The following is a 23,710-nucleotide window of genomic DNA, read 5'->3' on the forward strand; positions in this document are numbered from 1 at the left end:
AATATTCATGCCACACACAGTTATCCTGGGATCAGAGAATTCATCCCATTTTTAGTCGAAGGCCTGACTGTAGAAAATCTAATTTTAAGCTTCTAAAGGGAAAGAGATAACACCCCACCCACAGTCTTCCCTAGTGTTCCACGCAGATTGGCTGACAATAGTGTTTTTTTACCATAGAAACTGGGAAAGAGGCCTAATCCCTTTGGGAAATGGGAATCCCGGCTCTGCCATTTGTCTGCTGTGTGACCTCGGACAAGTCACTTCACGTCTCTGTCCCTCCGTTACCTCATCTGTAAAATGGGTTGTGAGCCCCATATGGGGGCAGGTACTGTGACCAACCTGATTTGCTGGTATCTACCCTAGCGCTTAATGCAGTGCTTGGAACATAGTAAGTGCTTAACCATAAAAAAAGAAACAAAAGTGGTGGAGTGATAAACGATGAACACTGGAGGACCAAAAAGCCTGAAATATAAGAATAGTGCTGCAGTTGCTAACGAATATCTTTGGAGTAAATTCCCAAAAGGAAAAGTGGGAAGAAAGAGAAGAAAGGAGAAAAGGGGAGAGAGACAGCAAGAGCGAGAGAGAGACAGAGAGAGGTGAGAAAAGACAGGAGAGGATAGGAGAGGAGAGAAGGTGGAGAAGGAAAAATAGGGGGAGGAACAGGAAGTGGGAGGAATGGAGTTAGTTCTTTTTAAAAAATATATCAATCAATGGTATTTACTTTGTGCCAAGCACTGTACTGAGTGTTTGGGAGAATACAACCGAGTTGGCATTTGTTAAGCACTTACTATGTGCCAGACACTGTACTAAGCACTGGGGTAGATGCAAGAAAATCAGGTTGGACACAGTCCTTAATTCACCTGGGGCTGACGGTCTTAATCCCCATTTTGCAGATGAGGGAACTGAGGCTCAGAGAAGAGAAGTGACTTGCCCTAGGACCCACAGTAGACAAATATCTGAGCAACGGTTAGAACCCAGGTCCTTCTGACTCCCAAGCCCGGACTCTATCATTCATTCATTCAATAGTATTTATTGAGCGCTTACTGCGTGCAGAGCACTGTACTAAGCGCTTGGGAAGTACAAGTTGGCAACATATACAGACGGTCCCTACCCAACAGCGGGCTCACAGGCTAGAAGGGGGAGACAGACAACAAAACAAAACATATTAACAAAATAAAATAAATAGAAGGCCATGCTGCTTCTCTTGATAAAGGTGGAAAGATTTCTGCTCTGGGGCTTTCCCCTCTTGAGGATCTACTTCAGAGCTGGAACTACCTGGGGAAGCCCCTCTCCTCTTAATTAACTTCCAGGGAAAGTAGACCACAGAAGAGCAGCATGGCCTAGTGGATAGAGCACGGGCCTGGGAGCCAGAAGGACCTGGGTTCTAATCCTGTGCTCTGACATTTGTCTGCTGTGTGACCTTGGGTTAGTCACTTCACTTCTCTTGGCCTCAGTTACCTGATCTGTAAAATGATGGTGGTATTCGTTAAGCACTTACTACGTTCCAGGTGCTGTACTAAGGGCTGCGGTGCGTATAAGCAAATTAGTCCCCGTCCCTGGGACAGTGGGAAATTAAGAATGTGAGCCCCATGTGGGACATGATTAGCTTGTATCTATCCCAGCATTTAGTACATAGTAAGCGCTTAACAAATACCATTAAAAAAGGGGGTTCGTGACCTATGTGGAGGTGTCCCTAGTATAAATAGTAGTCCACATTGCATCTTTCTATTTGTGTTCTGAATTAAATCCTGTTTGCACTGCATCTAATACATCTTTATTAATGGGCTCTTGGGTGGAATATCTAGGTTCTGAGCTTCCTTTGATCCTTATCAATACAGGATGTCTGGAATTGATACTGATTTATGGGCAGCATGGCCTAATGGACAGAGCACAGGCCTGGCAATCAGAGGACCTGTGTTCTAATCCTGGCTCCACCACCTAATAATAGTAATATTAATAATGGTATTTGTTAAGCACTTACTATGTGCCAAGCACAAGTGCTACAAGCAAATTGGGTTGGACACAGTTTCTATCCCACTTGGGTTTCCCAGTCTCAATCCCCATTTTACAGATGAGGCCCAGAGAAGTAAAGTGACTTGCCCAAGGTCGCACAAAAGAGATGTGGAGGAGCCAGGATTAGAAACCATGACCATCTGATTCCAGGCCCATGCTCTATCCACTGCACCATGTTGCTTGACTTGTCAGCCGTATGGTCTCTTAATTTCTCTGTGCCTCAGTTACCTCACCTGTAAAATGAGGATTAAGACTGCGAGCCCTATGTGGGTCATGGACTGTGTCCAACCTGATTTGCTTGTACATACCCCAGAGCTTAGTAGAGTCCCTGGCCCATAGTAAGCATGTAACAAATACCATTAAGAAAACAAAAAGACAGCAAAGCAACCTCAAATTCAGTCCAGGGAGAACCCAAATTCTACTCTAAATTCCAAGTCTCGGTTCATTTTTTGCTACCTTTTATTAGAATAGACAGATTCTGACTTTTTGCATTGTAAACTGGGGTTCCCAAAGGTGGTTTTCTCCTTTTGAATCATTCACCTGGTAGAAATGCAGCCTGAAACAAACTGATTACAACAAGCAAATTTGTCACTGACAGTCATTTACACAGAACAAACTCACAGAGGTTAGGTAGTCCAAAATTACCCAAAGAGAAACATTTTATTCCTTTTTTGAATACTAAGGCCCAGTTGGTTGAAAATAAAAATATGAATTGTTCAGGTACTTGATTCTTCTCTTTCCAGATTCACCATGTGTCTGTTCAATTCTCCTACTCCCTCTCCCTTTAGTCATCCATGCTCTTGGTTCTGTCCCCCTTAAACTCGATAGTCACCCCACCTTGAGCCCCATAGCACTGTTGTACAAATCTGTAATTCATTTTTTAACACCTGTCTCCCATTCTAGACTGTAAATTCCCCATGGGCAGGGAACGTGTCTACCAACTCTGTTGCACTAAACTCTTCCAAGCTCTTAGTACACTGCTTTGCGCACCATAAGTGCTCAATAAATACCACAGATTGACTGACAGATGGAAGTTACCTAATTTTTCTACCTCCAATCTTCTTTTCCCTTTCTCTCTCTTTCCTCTACCCACTCTCTCATCTCACCTCTCTCTCCTTCATCTACCCTCTCTCTTCTCTCATCTCCTCTCTTTCCTTTCTCCTCTTGTCTCGTTTTCCTTCTCCAATCTTCTCACCCCTATCCAATCTTCTCTCCCCTCTCCTGTCTTCTCGCTTCCTTTTCCCATCTTCTCCCTTCCCTCTCCCATCTCCTTCTCTCCCCTCTGACAACTCCTCTCTCCCATCTTCTCTCCCCTCCTCCCATCTTCTCCCTCCTGTCTCCCCTCCAGTCTTCTCTCTCCTGCCTTCTCTCTCCTCTATCCCATCTTTTCTCTCCTCTCCCTTCTACTGTCTTTTCTCTCCCCATCCTGTTTCCTCCTCTCCCATCTCCTCTCTCCTTCTCTCCCCTCTCCTGTCTTCTCTCTCCTCCTTTCCCCTCTTCCATCTTCTCTCTCCCCTCTCCCATCTTCCCTCTCCTCCTTTCCCCTCTTCCATCTTCTCTCTCCCCTCTCCCATCTTCCCTCTCCTTCTCTCTCCCCCTCCTTCTCTCCCCTCTGCTATCTTCTCTCTCCCATCTTCTCTCTCCCTGTCTTCTCTCTCCCTGTCTTCTCTCTCCCTGTCTTCTCTCTCCCTGTCTTCTCTCTCCCCTCTCCCTGTCTTCTCTCTCCCGTCTTCTCTCTCCTCATCTTCTCCCTCCCCTCTCCCTGTCTTCTCTCTCCTCATCCCCCGGCCTCTCATCCTTTTCTCTCCTTCCACTTTCTCTCTCTCTGTTTCTCTCTCTCTCTGTGTGTCTCCTTGTCCCATGCTCTACCCCTTCTGTCCCTCATTTCCTCCCCATCTCGTCGAACAGGTACCCGGCCAGCTTTACGTGTTTCCCCCTCGGTCATGCTTAGGTTGGCTCCGGAAGTGGCGCTCGATGTTGGTCGTCACCTCCCGGTGTAGGTCGACGCTGTTGGCCTTGCCGGCAGTTTGGATCCAGGGGTGTTGAAGGACTCGGTGGGCAGAGTAGCGTTTTTGGGGGTCTACCACCAGAAGTCTGCTGACCAGATCTTTGGCGGCTGCTCGATCCGTCCCGGAGAGAAGGCACAGGGAGAAGAGGAAGGAAGAGGCCGTGAGAAGGCTGAGGCGCAGACAGTCTGGCTCCAGCCTAACTGCACTCAATGTGCTCTGTGAGGGTCAGACGAGCCAGAAGCTGACAAAATGACATCTCCACCCCCATAAATGCACCAAAGTCAGACTTTCAAAAGTGATGCCTAGAAGGTGGAGCCCGAGCCTTGGGAGTCAGAGGAATTCTAATCCCAGCTCCTCCACTTGTCTGCTGTACGACCATGGTCAAGTCACATAACTTCTCTGGGCCTCAGTTACCTCATCTGTAAAATGGAGATTAAGGCTGAAAGCCCCATGGGACAGGGACTGTGTCCAACCCGATTTGCTTGTATCCACCCCAGTGCTCAGTACAGTATGTGGCACATCGCAAGAGCTTAAATACCACAATTATTATTATTATTGTTATTATTTGGGCTCCCCAACCACTTCCAAAGCTGAAATCAGATGGAAAAAGCCTTCATTATTCTGCAAGCCCTGAGAACCTGGAGCTTCAACAAGGAAGAACTTTGACTAAGAGCTTTGACAAGAGAACCAGCATGGCCCAGTAGATAAAGCACCGGCCTGGGTGTCAGAAGAACCAGGCTTCTAATCTCTTGGCCTCAGTTACCCCATCCATAAAATGGGGATTAAGACTGTGAGCCCCATGTGGGACCTGGACTCCATCCAACCTGATTAGCTTGAATCGACCCAAGCGCTTGGTACAGTGTACTGAACAAATACAAAAGAAAAAAAGAATATACTACTCCAGAGTGACTGCATTTAAAGGAGGCTGTGTGAGTTTGGGAGAATACACCTACTCCACCCAGCAGAACAAACTCTTTCTGTGGGCTGAGGAAGAAGCAGGCGAGTCATGTGGCTTGGCGAGCGGCAAAGTGCCTCCTGACATGTTGTGTCCCTCCAGGAGCTGAGCAAGACTTGGGGAGCAGCTTGGAAGGGACGTAGTGACCAGATCCAAAAGGCACCAATGTCTTCTGAGAGCTCACAAACTCCTCCCAGCAGCTGTGATGGAAACAGACCACCTTCTGGCTCCGGTCTGGAGACCCCAAAATAAGACCCCACACCCAGATTCATCCCAGCTGCGTCAGTTGAGTCCAAATCCTCTAGACTATAAATCCATTATGGGTGGGGGACGTGTGGCCTAGTAGCTAGAGCCAGAAGGCAGAAGATTTTAATTCCGGCTCCACCACTTGTCTGCTGGGTGACCTTGGGGAGCATCCCTTCTCTGGGCCTCAGTTCCCTAATCTGTAAAATGGGGATTAAGTCATTGAGGCCCATGTAGGACAAGGACAGTATCCAACCTGAGATTAGCTTGCATCTATCCCAGTGCTTAGTACAGTGCCTGGCACATAGTAAGTGCTTAACAAATACCATTAAAAAAGAATTATGTTTACTCTCCTAAGAGGTTAGGACAATGCCTGGCACATAGTAAGCACTTAACTAATACCATTAAAACAAATTATGTTTACTCTCCCAAGCACTTAGAACAGTGCCTGGCACATAGTAAGCACTTAACAAATACCATTAAAAAAAATTATGTTTACTCTCTCAAGTGCTTAAAACAGTGCCTGGCACATAGTAATCACTTAACAAACATCATTAAAAAAATTATGTTTACTCTCCCAAGGGCTTAGAACAATGCCTGGCACATAGTAAGCACTTAACAAATACCATTAAAAACAAAATTCTGTTTATTCTCCCAAGTGCATAGTAAGCACTTAACAGATACCATTAAAAAAAAAAATTACGTTTACTCTCCCAAGTGCTTAAAACAGTGCCTGGCCCATAGTAAGCACTTAACAAATACCATTTAAAAAAATGATATTGTATCATACGCTCTCAAGTGCTTAATATACTTAACAATACACTTATGAGAAGCCGCATGGCTTAATGGAAAAAGCACGGGCTTGGGAGTCAGAGGTCATGAGTTCTAATCCTGACTCTGCCAATTGCCAGCTGTGTGACCTTGGGCAAGTCACAACTTCTCTGGGCCTCAGTTGCCTCATCTGTAAAATGGGGATGAAGACTGTGAGCCCCACGTGGGACAACCTGATTACCTTGTACCTATCCCAGTACTTAGAACAGTGCTTGGCACATAGAGTAAGCATAGTAAGCATAGAGAAGCAGCACGGCTCAGTGGAAAGAGCCCGGACTTTGGAGTCAGAGATCATGGGTTCAAATCCCCACTCCACCAATTGTCAGCTGTGGGACTTTGGGCAAGTCACTTAACTTCTCTGGGCCTCAGTTCCCTCATCTGTAAAATGGTGATGAAGACTGTGAGCCCCCTGTGGGACAGCCTGATCACCTTGTAACCTCCCCAGCGCTTAGAACAGTGCTTTGCACATAGTAAGCGCTTAATAAATACCATTATTATTAGTAAGCGCTTAACAAATGCCAACATTATTATTATTATTAACAAATGCTATTAAAAAAAATTATGTTCTAACATACTCTCTCAAGCACTTAATACAGTGCCCAGCACATAGTAAGCACTTAAATACCATTAAAAAAAATGATGTTCTAACATACTCTCTCAAGTGCTTAATTCTCTCAAGTGTTTAATACAGTTCCAAGCACATGGTTAGCACTCAATAAGCACCACCCATTGATTGATTACCTTCAGAGATGTTGTCCCAGTAGGGGGAGAGAAACTCAAACTGGCCTTGCTGGATGATGTTGAACAGCTGGTCTTGGTCTCGCTCCTGGCTGCGGAATGGGGGGAAGCCACACAGGAGGATGTAGAGGACGACACCAGCCGCCCACATGTCCACCTCCAGCCCGTAGCCTGCGGAGGACCACACAGTCACCACTCTGATAATGATGATTGATGATGGCATTTAATAATTATGGAACTTGTTAAGCACTTAAATGTGTCAAGCACTGCTCTAAGCACTGGGGTAGATACAAGTTAATCAGATTGGACACAGTCCCTGTCCCACATGGGGCTCCCAGTCTTAATCCCCATTTTACAGATGAGGGAAGTGAGGCATGAGGAACTGAAGCAACTTGCCAAGGTCACACAGTAGACATATGGCAGAGCTGGGATTAGGCACTTACTAAGGGCCAAGCACTGTTCTAAGTGCTGAGGTAAATACGATGTTATCAGTCCCTGTCCCACATGGGTTCCCCAGTCTTAGTCCCCATTTTACAGATGAGGGAACTGAGGCACAGAGAAGTGAAGTGACTTCCCTAGGGTCACACAGCAGACAAGGGGAGGAGCCGGGACTAGAACCCAGGTCCTTCTAAATCCCAGGCCCTGATTCTATCCACCACTCCATGCTGCTTCTCTCCTGGGATCTCCCCATCTCAAGGCTCAGGTCAGCACTGATGATGCTCAGGAGAAACAGTGTGGCCTAGTAGATAGCACTCAGGTTTGGGAGTCACAAGGACTCCCAACCCCACAGCACTTATGTACGTATCTTTAAATTAAAAATCACAAATTATTCATTCATATTAATGACTTGGAATAGTGCATTGAACTCGCTGGGTGCTCAATAAATGGCACTACTGGTAGTACCAATCCAAATCAATCTAGACAGAGCACTCTTTGACTGAAGGGGAGTGTTGCCTAATGGATAGAGCACAGGCTTGGGAGTCGGAAGGACCTGGATTCTAATCCCAGCTCCACATATCTCCTGTGTGACCTTGAGCAAATCACTTGACTTCTCTGGGCCTCAGATACCTCATCTGGAAAATGGAGATTAAGACTGTGAGCTCCATAGGTGTCCAACCTGATCAGCTTGTTTCTACTCCAGCATTTAGTATAGTCCCTGGCATTTAGTATAGTTAAATAAGCACTTAAATACCATTTTTTTTAAATGTGCAAGTTTAAGGTCTGAATTATCCTGACAACTGCCTCTACTTTACACTTATCTGTGCCCATGAAAATGCAGTCTAAATCAGAGGATTTTGGAGGGGGGCGATGGGGAGTTTAGGATAACTGCCTTTCAGGATCCTTAAACTAGTCTAAACCCCTAAATTCCTCTCAATAAGGAAAGGTTGTTGGGGGAAAAAAGTCCTCAGGGATTTCATTCATTCAAAAACGCAACCTGTGTAATAATACTCAGGGTATTTATTAAATGCTTACTATGGGCCAAGCACTGTACTAAGCTCTGGAGTAGTTACAAGATAATTAGGATGGGCTCAGTCACCGCCCTACATGGGGCTCACAGTCTAAATAGGAGGGAGCAGGGTATAATCCCCATTTCACAGATAAGGAAATTGAGGAACAGAGAAGTAAAGTGGCTTGCCCAAGGTCACACAGCAAAGTGATGGAGCCAGGATTAGAACCCAGGTCCTCTGAAACCCAGGCCCATGCTCTTTCCCAGTGGAAAAGAGTTGTACTAGGCACTTGGGAGCAAAAGAAAAGGACAATCCCTACCCTAAAAGAGTTTGCAATCTAACTGAATTTCAATCCAATTACAATCTCATCTAATGAGTTAATGATTTTAGGTCAAAAAGCATCAACTATTTCCTCCCACTTAAGCCCACTTTCTCTGTGGTTTCTGACCTTTTTTATGGTATTTGTTAAGTGCTTACTATGTGCCAGGCACTGTACTAAGCGATGGGGTAGATTCAAAGTCACGAAGTTGAACACTAGACTTTGAGCCCACTGTTGGGTAGGGACCGTCTCTATATGTTGCCAACTTGTACTTCCCAAGCGCTTAGTACAGTGCTCTGCACACAGTAAGCACTCAATAAATACGATTGAATGAATGAACACAGTCCATTTCCTTCATGGGGCTCACAGTTTTAACCCCTATTTTTCAGACTAGGGAACTGATGCATAAGAAAGTTAAGTGACTTACCTAAGGTCACACACAGACAAGTGGCCATTTCCAATTAAAAATGCTACACTTTTCAAAAGAATCAAGCCAACAAAAAAGCAGACTGCTGACAGATACCTCATCATCATCATCACTGTGGTACTTGTTGAGCACTTACAATGTGCCAGGCACTGTTCTAAGTGCTGCAGAAGTTAGGCGATCCTCAGGTTGGACACAGTCCCTGTCCCACATGGGGGTCACAGTCTTAATCCCCATTTGATTTGTTAAAACTGAGTTTTTAAAACTTGTGCCTTATGGGTTTCCCCATACATCTTGGGATCCCACCCTTTGATTTTAGGATCCATGGAATAGTGGTAATGATGGTGGCATTGGCCAAGTGCTTACAAAATGCCAATCACTATGCCAAGCCCTGGGGGAGGTACAGGATGACTGCTCTGTGATGTTGGTCAAGTTGCTTCACTTCTCTCCGCCTCAGTTCCCTCATTTCATCTATAAAATGGGGAATAATCAATCAATCAATCAATCATATTTATTGAGCGCTTACTGTGTGCAGACCACTGTACTAATCACTTGAATAAGACTGTGAACCCCACGTGGTACATGAACTGCATCCAAACTAATTACTTTGTATCTTCCCCAGTGCTTAGTACAGTGCCTGGCACATAATAAGAGCTTAATGCTGTAAAAAAAAAATTCAGATGCCTGTTTGAGGTTCAGAGCACAGTAGCAATAGAGTTATAAGTTTCTACCATTCGAAGGGGTTGTTGCTCCTCTGCAGCACACTGACCTTTCTCGGCAAGAATTTCAGGGGCCACATAAGTTGGAGTCCCACACACGGTGAATATGGGCTTCACGACGTACTTGGCGAGGCCAAAATCAGCCAGTTTGAGTGTGGTAGATTTGTCTGCGTTGCGCTGAACCTGCCACGAGATATAAACGAGGAAATGTGTCAGAAATGGGAGTGAAAAATTCAAGCCAAGGAGAAATAAGAGATCAAAGCAGAACTTTGGGTTTACCCTTTAGCTAAGTGGGGCAAATTCAAGAATAAGAACAGTCTATTATTGGAGCCCAAAAACAAAATATATATATATATTTATTTTTAAGCTACCACAACCAAATGACTAGACAAGTCCATTCTGAGAAAGTACCTTGTTTCACCTGGTTTGTTTTCCAAGAAGAAATTATAATTTTTGACCAAATCTTGGCGAGGGCAAAACAAGCTTCCTGAACTAAAGAGGAAACTATGGGGATTGTCCCCTCTCTGGATGGTACCTGGAGAGTTTCCAGTACTCTACCAGTCTCAGCTATAGGAGGGAGAGTCAAGCGGAGGCATACCCATTCCAATCCTAGATTGGGCACTTCCTAGCATGTGGAAGGCCATCTGCTACAAATCGACAAGTCGAAACTCCTCTGTGCTGGGCAGCAGAGGCATGGGAGACAGTCGAGGGCGGTGACTCAGGTTTACCGGGCAGAAGGAGGCAACGGTAAACCACTTCGGTATTTTTACCATGAAAACTCTATGGATACACTACCAGAACGACTGCAGGTGTAGGTGGAGCATCCTGGATGTCCACAGAGTGACTCTGGGTCGAACACAACTCAACAGCATATGACAAAACAAGACCACTATGTGCAGAGCTCTGCTCCAAGTGCTTGGGAGAGGTGAAACGGGACACAATCCCTCTGCTCAAAGACTTTACAGACCTCAAAGGGACTGTGTCAAGCAGGTGCCTGGGAGCCAGAGGATCTGGGTTGCCAACTTATGTTGCATATGTTGCCAACTTGTACTTCCCAAGCACTTAGTACAGTGCTCTGCACACAGTAAGCGCTCAATAAATACGATTGATGATGATCTGGGTTCTAATCCTGGCTCTGCCACTTGGCTGTTGTGTAACCATGGGCAAGCCACTTCACTTCTCAGGGCCTCAACTGCAAAATGTTTAATACCTGTTCTCCCTCCTACTCAGACTATGAGCCCATGTGGGAACTGATTATCTTGTACCTACCTCAATGTTTAGCACATTGCTTAACAAATAATAAGCGCTTAAATATTACTATTGCCATTATTATTATTATTCCTTTCTCAGAGAGATTTTAGAAAATTAGAAACAGATAAAAACAGTTTAGGGAAGAACACAAGAGGAAATTGGATTAAAATTGTGAGCCCCAAGTGGGACATGGACTGTGATCAACCTGATTGCCTCCTATCTACTTAACAAATTGTGCTTAATAAATACCATTTTTTTTAAAAGTGACCACTGCCAAATTTTCAGTCTGTAGGCAATCTTCCAACTTTGGCTCACAACACAAGAGGGCAGCAAATGTCATATTTCTCACAATCCTCTAAAAACGAAGACAACTTGCCTCAGTTTCTTTTTGCCCGAAGTCTCAGAGCAGACAAGCGGCGGAGTTGGGATTAGAACCCAGGTCCTTCTCATTCCCAGGCCCGTGCTCTACCCACTAGACCATGCTACTTCTCCAATTTTGTTTTCTTCCGATTTTGAAGGTGCATGACATAGGACTATGGAAATGTCTTCCGTTTTCCATTCTCATAAACATAATCTTTTTTTATAGTATTTGTTGAGCACTCACTATGTGCCAGGCACTGTGCTAAGCATTGGGGTAGATATAAGCGAATCGGGTTGGACACAGTCCCTATCCCACATGGGACTCATAGTCTTAATCCCCATTTTACAGATGAAGTAACTGAGGCACAGAGAACTTAAGTAGCTTGACAAAGGTCACATAACAATGAATTCTTTTTCTAGTTTCCAAACAAAGAAATTACCCACTTCAGAGTCTGAAAGTCATGGGTTCTAATCCCAGCTCTGCCACTTGTCTGCTGTGTGACATTGGGCAAGTCAATTCACTTCTCTGGGCCTCTGTAAAATGGGGATTGAGACTGTGAGCCCCATATGGGACAGGGACTGTGTCCAACTTGATTAGTTTGTAACCACCCCCGCGCTTAGTACAGTGCCTGGCACATAGCGCTTAACAAGTACTATCATTATTATTAGTAGTATTGTTGTTATTAACAAAGCTTCCCTAAAACCCATTTGGTTTGAATGATCAAGTAATTCCTTTAAATAGATGAATCATTTTCGCCACTTATAATTTCCTTCAGAAAAGCTGTCTCATCAACATGATCATCATCCTTACCATCATCATCATCATCATCATCTTCACCTATAACAGGAGAATGCTCAACCCGGAAAACCCCCAGCTCTGAAGAACTGGAAAAGTCTATGACGCTGAGGAAGACCAACCAAGACCTGGAAATGGCCAAATTGCCAAATTGCCAATAGAGAAGCAGCGTGGCTCAGTGGAAAAAGCATGGGCTTTGGAGTCAGAGGTCATGGGTTCAAATCCCAGCTCCACCACTTGTCAGCTGTGTGACTTAGGGCAAGTCACTTCACTTCTCTGGGCCTCAGTTCCCTCATCTGTAAAATGGGGATGAAGACTGTGAGCCCCACGTGAGACAACCTGATCACCTTGTAAATTCCCCAGCGCTTAGAACAGTGCTCTGCACATAGTAAGTGCTTAATAAATGCCATTATTATTATTATTATTAAATTGCTTCCAGCCTTTGCAGGACAAAGCACGTGAGAAGCAGGGTGAACTAAGTAGATAGAGCCCGGGCCTAGGAGTCAGAAGGGCCTGGGTTCCAATCCCGGCTCTGCCACTTGTCTGCTGGGTGACCTTGGGCAACTCCCTTCAATTCTCTGGGCCTCAGTTCCCTCATCTGCAAAATGGGGATTTAGACTGTGAACCCTAGGTGGGACATGGGCTGCATCCAACTTCATTATCTTGTAGCACTGGGGGAGATAGAAGCCCCGGCCCATATCCTTCCCCTGGCCTGGAATGCTCTCCCTCCGCACATCTGCCAAGCTAGCTCTTTTCCTCCCTTCAAAGCCCTACTGAGAGCTCACCTCCTCCAGAAGGCCTTCCCAGACTAAGCCCTCGTTATCCTCTCCTCCTCCCCCTCCCCACAGCACTTGTATATAAATTTGTACAGATTTATTACTCTATTTATTTTACTTGTACATATTTACTATTCTATTTATTTTGTTATTGATGTGCATATAGCTTTAATTCTATTTGTTCTGATGCTTTTGACACCTGTCTACATCTTTTGTTTTATTGTCTGTCTCCCCCTTCTAGACTTTGAGCCCATTATCGGGTAGAGACCGTCTCTATGTGTTGCTGACTTGTACTTCCCAAGTGCTTAGTACAGTGCTCTGCACACAGTAAGCGCTCAATAAATACGATTGAATGAATAATCAGGTTGGACACTAACCATGTCAATCAATCAATTGTATTTATTGAGAGCTTACTGTGTGCAGAGCACTGTACTAAGCACTTGGGAAGTACAAGTTGGCAACATATGTCCCACATAAGGCTCACAGTCTTAATCCCCATTTTACAGATGAGGGAGCCGAGGCCCAGAAAAGTGAAGGGACTTGCCCAAGGTCACCCAGCAGACATGTGGTGGAGCTGGACTTAGAATCCAGGTCCTTCTAACTCCTAGGCTTGTGCTTTAACCCCTAGGCCATGCTGCTTCTCAAAGGCTCTCCAGACACCCAGGCCCGGGTGCTATCTACTAGGAGTTTTGTTTGGGTCCAACAGTGGGTTAAGTCAGTCAGTCAGTGGTATTTATTGAGCTCTTACTGTGTGCAGAGCACTGTACTAAGCACTTGGGAGAAAATAATATAACAATAAACAGACACGTTCCCTGCCCACAACGAGCTTGAAACCTAGAGGGGGAGACAGACATTAATAGAAATAAATATGTTACAGATATGGACAAGAATACAGTGTGGCTGGAAGGTGCCTGTCTTGTCTTATGCTGTCAAGTCGTTTCCAACCCATAGCAATACCATGGACATATCTCTCCCAGAACGGCCCCCTCTCCATCTGCAATCGTTCTGGTAGTGGATCCTTGGAGGTTTCTTGGTAAAAATACGGAAGTGGTTTACCACTGCTGCCTTCCACGAGTTAACTCGAGTCTCTGCCCTCGACTCTTTCCCATGCCGCTGCTGCCCAACACAGGTGAGTTTTGACATGTAGCAAATTGCCTTCCACTCGCTAGGAACTGCCCAAGCTAGGAATGGAATGGGTAGGCCTCTGTTTGACTCTCCCTCCTGTAGCCGGGACTGGTAGAATACTGGAAATTCCCCAGGTTTAACCTTGAGAGGGGTGCAGGGGGTGAATAAAGGGAGCAAGTCAGGGTGACACAGGAGGGAATGGGAGAAGAGGAAAGGAAGGCTCCGACCTCCGGTCAAAACCAGAGCCCGCTTCGAGACTCACCAAGAGGTTTTCCGGTTTGAGGTCGCGGTGGACGATGTTCTTGTCATGCATGTGGACGAGGGCCTCGCACAGGTCGGTGAGCATGAGGGCCGCGTCGTGTTCCGTGAACTTGACGCTTTCCAAGATGGCATCAAAGAGGTCTCCTCCCTGGACGTACTCCAGGATCAGGTAGATCTTCGTTCCGGTTTCGTATACCTCGTGCAAACTCACTATATTGGGGTGGGAGAGGCTCTGGATGATGACGATCTCGCTGTCCACCATGCCCTCTCTGCCCTTCAGCTTGGACTTGTCGATGATTTTCATGGCGTAGGCCTGTTTGGTTACCAAGTGCCGGCACTCTTTCACCACGGCGAAGTTCCCATCCCCGATGTTCCGGCCAATCTCGTAGTATCTTTCCACGTCGGCCTTCCTGGTGCCGCAAGGCCTCGGCTTCTTGCCCTCCATGCCCTGTGACTTGCCTTCTGTGCCCGCCTTAGATTCCCACCTTTGGTCGGCTCGCCCGTGTTCACTTTCTCCCTGCGTCACCCTTTTTCCTGCTTCGCCTCTTTTCTCCTTCGCCTTCCCCATCTTCTCCTCCTCCTCTCTTCGGCCAACTGAGGGTTTCTCTGGTTCCCAGCCTTCTCTCCCTAGCCAACCACTCGGCTCACTCCTAGGCGGGCTCCGAACATCTTTCTGTCGTCCCCTCAAGCTTCCCTCTGGGTTCCACTGCTCCCCCGGGTCTTCTCTCCTCACGCTCAGAGATGCGCCGGGGTTATTTCCGTGGATTTCTGGGTCCCTCTGCTCTTTCCTCTCCAAATTCCATTTTGACTTTTCCGGTTCCTGGCTGGGAGTGCTGGGGCCACTTCTCCAGCTACTGTCACCAAGGTCTTTCTTCCATGTGATTTCTTTCCCATCCAGTGAGCCCTCCTTGTGGGGTCCCTTGAAACTCCTCATCTTTCCCATCCTTCCCACATTCCTACAGCTCCGGCCCTTCCCCGACTCCAGCTGGTTGTTCCCGAGGGCGAGCTCCGTCAGGCCTTTCCTCTGCAGCGTTTGCCGCAGGGAGCCCTCATGCTTGCATTTCTCACACCTCGTCACCTGCCCCGGCTCCGTGGCCATTTCACTCCCGTGTTGCTTTTCCCGAGTCAAATGGCTCTCCTCTTCTCGGGCTTTCCTGAGGGGCTTGCCGTCTTTCTCGCGCTCCCCCCTCTCCCGACCCCACTTCTTCTGGGGGCTCACCTCATCCTCTGGCCTCATCACCCCGCCATTGGCTTTCCCCTCCTGCTTGGGGACAACAGCTTCGCAGCGACCCTTGGTGATCGGACTTTCTCCACAGGGGCGGTCAGCTTTCTGAACCTTGCTCCCCAGTCTGCTTTTCAGCTCCAGGGACAACTCCGAGCTCTTCTGGGTCGAAGCAAGGGCCCGGGGTGTGATGGAGTAGAGTTCCTCTATGGCCGCCTGAATGTTCTTCAGGGTCAACTGCTCCCCTCCCACGGCGATGAAAGCATCACCTTCCCTGAAGAAGTCTGAGATGCTCCGAACTTCCTTGCCCTTCAGGTTATACAGTTTCCTCACCCGGTCGTTCTTCCCCGGGGGAAAGCCCAGGGCTTCTGAGATGTCAGCGATCAGCCGTTCGAAAGTCGCCCCAGACTTTCTGTTGAGGAGAAGGGTGACCTTCCTGGGCGTGGGCCCTCCTGGCTTCACAACCGTGATGACGTGAGGTTTTGTGGGGCTGTTTTGCGTGTAGAGAGGGTGGAAGCCATTCTGGGGGTTCGGTCTCGGGGAAGCCAAGCTGGGAGGGCCCAAGATTGGTTTTTCAAAATGGTCCCGTCCGGCGGGAGGACAAGGGCCGTGGAGCTGCCGCTCTGACATCCTTGAGGCTACATCTTTGCTGGGGGGGTTGAGAGGGCCCCGAGGACCTGAAACAGAAGAAAAGGACAATAGGCTTTGAGTCACGGCCATTTCCAATCCATAAATTGAGCACTTCCTATGGACTAGGTGCTTGAGAGAGGACAATACAATATGACAGATGCATTCCCTGCCCACAACAAGCTTACAGTCTAGAGCAGGAGGCAGACATTAATATAAAGAAATTCCAGATATGGACGTAAGTGCTGTGGGACTGCGACGGGGGATGAGTAACGGGAGCAAGTCAGGGCGATGCAGAAGGGAGTGGGAAAGGGGGAATGAGGGCTTAGTCAGGGAAGGTCTCTTGGAGGGTGTTCAAATGGGTCTTTTCTAAGTGGTGAAGTCTTTCTTAAAAGGTGAGCTGCTATGCTTTGCTCCGGACCAGTTCACTCTGGTGAGGCTCCGTTGACATCCTCAGGGTGGTTTGGCTAAAGTGGGTGAGTGGACTCAATCAATCGTATTTATTGAGCGCTTACTGTGAGCTGAGTGCTGTACTAAGCGCTTGAGAGAATACAATATAAAAATCTACCAGGGTTGGGAGAGAGGTTCCCTGCCCTCGGCGACTTTATAGCCTAGAGGGGAAGACAGACATTAATGTAAATAAATTCATTCATTCATTCATTCAATCGTATTTATTGAGTGCTTACTGTGTGCAGAGCACTGTACTAAGTGCTTGGGAAGTACAAGTTGGCAACATATAGAGACAGTCCCTACCCAACAGTGGGCTCACAGTCTAGAAGAGGGAGACAGAGAACAAAACAAAACATATTAACAAAATAAAAAAAATAGAATAAATATGTACAAATAAAATAAATAGAGTAATAAATACATACATATATACATATACACAGGTGCTGTGGGGAGGGGAAGGAGGTAAGGTGGCGGATGGGGAGGAGGGGGAGAGGAAGGAGGGGGCTCAGTCTGGGAAGGCCTCCTGGAGGAGGTGAGCTCTCAGTAGGGCTTGGAAGGGAGGAAGAGAGCTAGCTTGGCAGATGTGCGGAGGGAGGGCATTCCAGGCCAGGGGGAGGACATGGGCAGGGGGTCGATGGCGGGACAGGCGAGAACGAGGCACGGTGAGAAGATTAGCGGCAGAGGAGCAGAGGGTGCGGGCTGGGCTGTAGAAGGAGAGAAGGGAGGTGAGGTAGGAGGGGACGAGGGGATGGACAGCCTTGAAGCTGAGGGTGAGGAGTTTCTGCCTGATGCGCAGATTGATTGTTAGCTACTGGAGATGTTTGAAGAGGGGAGTAACATGCCCAGAGCGTTTCTGGACAAAGACAATCCGGGCAGCGGCGTGAAGTATGGATTGAAGTGGGGAGAGACAGGACGATGGGAGATCGGAGAGGAGGCTGATACAGTAATCCAGACACTTCAGGTATATAACATCGTTCTGAGCCTGTCTCCCCATTCCTCAAATACTCCCATGTTTGCCCATCTCTCTCCGCATGAAGCAGAAACTCCCCGCCTTCAGTTTTAAAATGCTCACTCGGCTGCCTTTTTCTTAACACTCAATCTCCCACTACAACCCAACCCACACATTCCGCTCCTCTGACGCCAATCTCCTCTCTAGGCCTCATTCTCGTCTCTCTTGCCATCTCCCTCCTGTTTGGAACTTCCTCCCCCTTCACATCCTAGTTAGCCTGTGAGCCCCAAGGGGGACTGTGTCCAACCTGATTCACTTTTATCCACCCCAGCGCTTAGCACAGTGCTTGACACACAGTAAGCACTTAACAAGTACCATCACTGCTATTGTTATGATGATGATCTGGTAAACCACGGCTCTCCCCATCTTCAAAGCCCAGTAATTTAATGTAATTTATTCATTTTTATTAACATCTGTCTCGCCCTCTAGACTGGAAGTTCGTTGCTGGCAGGGAATGTGTTTATTATTACATTGTACGCTCCCAAGCACTTTGTAGAGTGCTTTGCATGCACTAGGTGCTCAATAAATACAACTGAATGAAGGAATGAACTGCTAAAAGCACATCTCTTCTAGGACTGATATATCATCTCTCCATCCTATTTTACCACCCCGCTCCCAGTACTGCTGCCTCATCCCCCAGTGGTCCAGAGACTGTGTCTGACCTGATAATCTTGCATCTACTGAGATGTTTAATAAACTGCTTGGCACTCAGCGAAGCACTTTGCCAACACTGCAATAATTATTAGTATTATTGTGGCAGTGTATCAGAGGCCAGAAAAAGAAACAAGAGGCTCACACAGATACCTCCAGGGAATGGGAGAGTTGAAAAAGCAAGCAAAGAGAAAAATAATTCTCTGCCTATCCCCATTCAGTCCCAGCATTAAGCTCTTCCTTCCTAAATAGCAAGTTCTTAGCAAATATCACGCTTCTTATTATTAAGATTACTCAACCCTGATTCCCTAGGAGACAAACACTCAAAAAATCTTAGCAATTTTCAATATTGGTTTCCCCTCTTCTGTCATAACTTACCTCTTAATTAAATGCCCGCAACCAAGATCAAACTGGGCATTGAAAAAAGAAACAACAGCTCCGGGATACAGAATCCCTGATTCAATATCAACCAATCAATCAATTGTATTTATTGAGTGCTTACTGTATCAAAGCACTGCACTAAGCTCTTGGGAGGATACAATCTAACAGAGTTGGTAGACACATTCTCTGCCCACAGCGGGTTTACAGTCTAGAAGGGTACACAGATGTTAATGTAAATAAATATAAAATATAAATACCAGAAAAACACAGATTTTGATGGGCAACTGGCTATATTTGTGAGGATCTGGGAAAACTAAAAGAAGTCCAAAACAGAAATATATTTCAAGGGTTGGCCGTTATTTTGCCGAGAACATTGAAAGAGGCTGAATTGATACAGCTTCTTTTAACAGGACTTATAAATTGGACGGGGGTCAGGGAGGAAGTTATTGTTGAAATAATCAGTGGGGTTCAGGGTTCTTGAGTAATCAGCTGGGACAAATGCCAATTAAGGATAAAGCCAAAAGTAAACAACCCCCCAAAGACAGAGTATTTTCACAACACAGATAGACAGAAATCAACATTATTCCTGATTTTACAGCTCTGCTTGTTTGGGGAGACAGGAAGCACGGGGATCTAGCAGGAAAGCAGCATGGCCTATGGCAGAAACACAGGTCTAATAGTGGAAAGAGCACCGGCTTGGGGGTCAGAGGTCGTGGGTTCTAATCCCGGATCTGCCACTTGCCAGCTGTGTGACCTTGGGCAAGTCACTTAACTTCTCTGTGCCTCAGTTAGCTCATCTGTAAAATGGGGATGAAGACTGTGAGCCCCACGTGGGACAACATGATTCCTTCGTATCTACCCCAGCACTTAGAACAGTGCTTGGCACATAGTAAGCGCTTAACAAATACCAACATTATTATTAATCAGGGGACCTGAGTTCTAATCCCAGCCCCCTCACTGGCCTGTCTGTGACCTGGGACAAGTGACTTAACTTCTCTGTGCCTCACTGTTCTCATCTGTAAAATGGAGTTTCATCATCATCAACAACAGTGGAATTTATTGAGCACTTACTGTGTACAGAGCACTGTACTAAAAACTTAGGAGAGTTCAAACTAACAGAGTTGATAGACATGATCCCTGCCCTCAATGAGCTTACAGTCCAGAGAGGGACAATTGAGTCCATGTTCATTCATTCAATCGTATTTATTGAGCGCTTACTGTGTGCAGAGCACTGTACTAAGCGCTTGGGAAGTACAAGTCGGCAACATATAGGGATGGTCCCTACCCAACAATGGGTTCACAGTCTAGAAGGGGGAGACAGACAATAAAACAAAACATGTAGACAGGTGTTAAAATTGTCAGAACAAATAGAATTAAAGCTATATGCACATCATTAACAAAATAAATGGAATAGTAAATATTAGAATATTAGAATAGTAAATATAAACAAGTAAAATAGAGTAATAAATATGTACAAATATATATACACGTGCTGTGGGGAGGGGTCTCCCTCCCTCTTAGCCTGTGAGCCCTATTTGCAGCAGGAACTGTATCCAGTCTGATTTTCTTGTATCTACCCTAGCGCTCAGTACAGCGTTTGACATGTACAGGCACTTAAATACCACAGTCATTTAAAATGATGAATTAAAAAAGGCTTCTGCCCTGGCCGTCTAGGATTGTTATTTGAAATGACATTACCTGGTCAGGCTTATAAAAGAAATTGGCAGCTTTTAGCCAAATAAGGACACTGACCACAATCCAAGAGATATGACTTGTATATCATCAAAAATCACACAAAAATCATCATTTCACCCAGCAGCCCCAAAAAAGAGTGTTAAAAGTATTGTCTCAGCTATTTCACTCTTCTTATACAACATCCTTCCCTAAACGCGAAATTCTGAAAACCAGACCTAAAATAAAGAGCCATTTATATAACCCAGAAAAAAAGTTTACCGCAAACAACCGGCAGGTTATTTAACTTAAAGTCATGCTGAAAGTTTCCTGCAAAATAGGCAGCCAAGATATTGGTCAATAATGATTGCAGTATTTGTTAAGAGCTTGCCATCCATCACCTGAGTACTGAGTGCGGCAAGACATATTATATCATCAATGGTATTTATAATGATAAGTGTGGCATTTGTTAAGTGGTTAGCAGGGCCAAGCAGTGTACTAAGCGCTGGGGTAGATACAAGATAATCCAGTCAGACACAGTCCCTGGCCCACAATGAGGCTCACAATCTAAGGTGAGCAAGTATTGAATCTCCATTTTACACATGAGGAAATTGAGACATAAAGAAGTTAAGGGGCTTGCTCACGACCACACAGCAGACAAGTGGCAGAAGCAGAATTAGAACCCAGGTTCTCTGGCTCTGAGGCTGGTGCTCTTTCCATTAGCCCACATTGTTTCAACAGACCTCACAGTTTCTGGTGATTTCTAGGGCTTGATTTGATGAAGTACTTAATGTTGAAATCCCATTCATGTTTTTCAGAACACAGATGTTCTATTGTTAGCACATTAATTAAATAACTGAACACTACCCAGAAAAATGAGATGACGCATTTACCATATATAATATTGGCAAGAAACTGCTTTAGAAATTCGATTATGCAAAATAGTTTCAAGGTTTCTGTTGGATATTGCCTAACACAATACCAAGAAAAGGTTAATTGCTCATTTTCTTTCCGTGAAACACTATTATTAAGAGAAGGTATTCCATTTGTAGCTTGATATACTGCTAATGAGGAAGGATATATTTGGCTATAATAAACACATTAATAATTACGTAGGCAAAAGCTAGTGGAACGATTATTGACAAGGTGGTGACGAACAGACTTAGAAGAAACATTAAAACATAAATAAAGATATTCTTTTTTAACTTCATGAAGTCTTCAACTCACCAGCCAGATTCCCTACATTATTTTCAGCTAACTCAGCAGCCAGTGACACACCAAAGTTTCAGTCTCTCTGCCTTGGCACCTGCTAAAATTTATGTAACTAAAACCAATCTCTAGTCCATCTTCAGTGGCTACAGATTAAATTCAAGCCACTTTTTTATGATACCAGTTAAGCACTAACTATGTGCCGGCCCCCGTACTAACTGCTGGGGTAGATACAAAATAATCAAGTTGGGCACGGTGCCTGTCCCACATGGGGCTCACAGTCTTAATCCCCATTTTACAGATGAGTCCCAGAGAGTTTAAGTGACTTGCCCAAGGTCACATAGCAGACAAGTGGAGGAGCCAGAATTAGAACCCAGGTCTTTCTGAATCCACTCTATCCACCAGGCCATGCTGCTTCTCACTCCTTTTTCTTTCACAAGTGATTGACTGAAAAATGAGCAATTTTCTTAGTGTGATTATAAATAGGGATAAAGAAGTATGTGGGAATACATGACCTTCTATGGAAATTTTTGCTTTCTACTTTTTGGATCTAGAGGCAGAAAAGGAAGCTGTTTACCTTTCTATATAAGATATTGAGCATACATAAACCCATAATGATGCTTTCTGATTGACTGATACTACCCTAATTTATTTTCATTCAATCATATTTATCGAGCACTTACCGTGTGCAGAACACTGTAATGATGATGATGATGATGATGGCATTTGTTAAGTGCTTACTATGTGCCAAGCACTGTTCTAAGCGCTGGGAGGGTTACAAGGTAATCAGATTGTCCCACATGGGGCTCACAGTCATAATCCCCATTTTCCAGATGAGTTAACTGAGGCACAGAGAAGTCAAGTGACTTGCCCAAAGTCACACAGCTGACAAGTGGCAGAGTAGGGATTAGAACCCATGACCTCTGACTCCCAAGCCCGTGCTCTTTCCACTGAGCCACTAAGCACTTGAGAGAGTACCATATTACAATAAACAGACACATTCCCTTCCCACAATGAGCTTACAGTCTAGAGGGGGAGACAGACATTAATATAAATAAATTACAGATATGGACATAAGTGCTGTGGAGCTGGGATGAAGGGATGAATAAAGGGAACAAATCAGGGTGACACAGAAGGGAATGGGAGAAGAGGAAAGGAGGGCTTAGTCAGGGAAGGCCACTTACCTGAAATGTATCATGATCCCACTAGACTGTAAGCTCCTTGTGGGCAGGGGAAAGTGTCTATCAACTCTATTGGATGGTACTCTCCCAGGCACTTAATGAGTTCTCTGCACACGGTAAGCACTCAATAAATACCGTTGATCGGTCCCTTTAAAATTTCCTCAACAAAGCTTTCAGGGTGGAGGTTTCCACATCTGATTTTTCTGCCTCAGATCCCTGGAGTTTTCTTTAAAATATTGACTAAATGACTTACACTCCCCCATTGTCCCTCTCAAAATGATCCCCTTCAGTTTTCATTTTTTTAAGGCATTTGTTGAGCGCTTACTAGGTGACAGACACTGGACTAAGCGCTGGGGTAGATACAAGCTAATCAGGTTAAACAACAGTTCATGTCCAATATGGCGCTCACAGTCTTAAGCCCCATTTTACAGAAGAGGGAACTGAGGCACAGAGAAGTGAAGTGACTTGCCCAACGGCACAGAGCAGATGAGTTATCAGTTATCTAACAAGCCCTTGTGGGAGCTCAGAGAACCACAGAAAAATGGGCAGGTGAAAATTAAATACCAGCAGGATCTCAGCTCAAACCCCATGCTGCCTCATTATTTCCTTGGCCCAAATATAAATCGTTTCCAGGGCACATGTGGAAGTTAATATACATTTGGCTGCAGAGTCAATGTGTTGTAAATAAATGAATGAGAAGCAACGCGGCCTAGAGGAAAGAGCACAGGCCAGGGAATCAGAGGCCTGTGTTCTAAATTGATTCTGCCAAATGCTGATTGTGTGACCCTGAGCAAGTCACTTAACTTCCCTGTGCTTTAGTTCTCCTATTCTCCCTCCTACTTAGACTCTGAGCCCCACGCGGGTCAGGGACTGTGTGTGTCCAACCTAATTAACTTGTATCTACCCCAGCGCTTAGAACAGTGTTTGACACATAGTAAGTGCTTGGCAAAAAAGAAAGTGGCAGAGTCTAGATTGGAACCCATGTCCGTCCGACTCCCAGGCACGTGCTCTATCCACTAGGCCATGAGACTTCTCATTCTT

The 23,710-nt window shown here is 45.6% G+C and overlaps 1 protein-coding gene across 1 annotated transcript; it reads right to left on the minus strand.

The window, feature by feature from the left end:
* Positions 1-3,837: 3,837 nt before the first annotated feature.
* DCLK3 (doublecortin like kinase 3) lies at positions 3,838-22,686 on the minus strand. Its single transcript, XM_038761894.1, has 10 exons — positions 22,673-22,686; positions 21,173-21,249; positions 20,562-20,609; positions 20,307-20,335; positions 18,866-18,921; positions 18,522-18,535; positions 14,270-16,167; positions 9,750-9,882; positions 6,793-6,960; positions 3,838-4,129 (listed from the first exon to the last, which is right to left on the minus strand). Exons 1-10 carry the CDS (start codon positions 22,684-22,686, stop codon positions 3,936-3,938), a joined length of 2,631 nt encoding a protein of 876 aa, XP_038617822.1. The 3' UTR covers positions 3,838-3,935.
* Positions 22,687-23,710: the final 1,024 nt, after the last annotated feature.

The sequence above is a fragment of the Tachyglossus aculeatus genome, chromosome 2, assembly GCF_015852505.1.
Source record: "Tachyglossus aculeatus isolate mTacAcu1 chromosome 2, mTacAcu1.pri, whole genome shotgun sequence".
Classification (NCBI taxonomy): Eukaryota; Metazoa; Chordata; class Mammalia; order Monotremata; family Tachyglossidae; genus Tachyglossus; species Tachyglossus aculeatus.

Excerpts from the sequence above, each read along its gene's own strand:
- DCLK3 (XM_038761894.1), bottom strand. Across the intron at positions 18,922-20,306 it reads TCTTTTATAAGCCTGACCAG|TTTTCCCAGATCCTCACAAA; the intron begins GTAATGTCATTT and ends GACTTCTTTTAG. Across the intron at positions 6,961-9,749 it reads TGAAATTCTTGCCGAGAAAG|GCTACGGGCTGGAGGTGGAC; the intron begins GTCAGTGTGCTG and ends GGTCCTCCGCAG.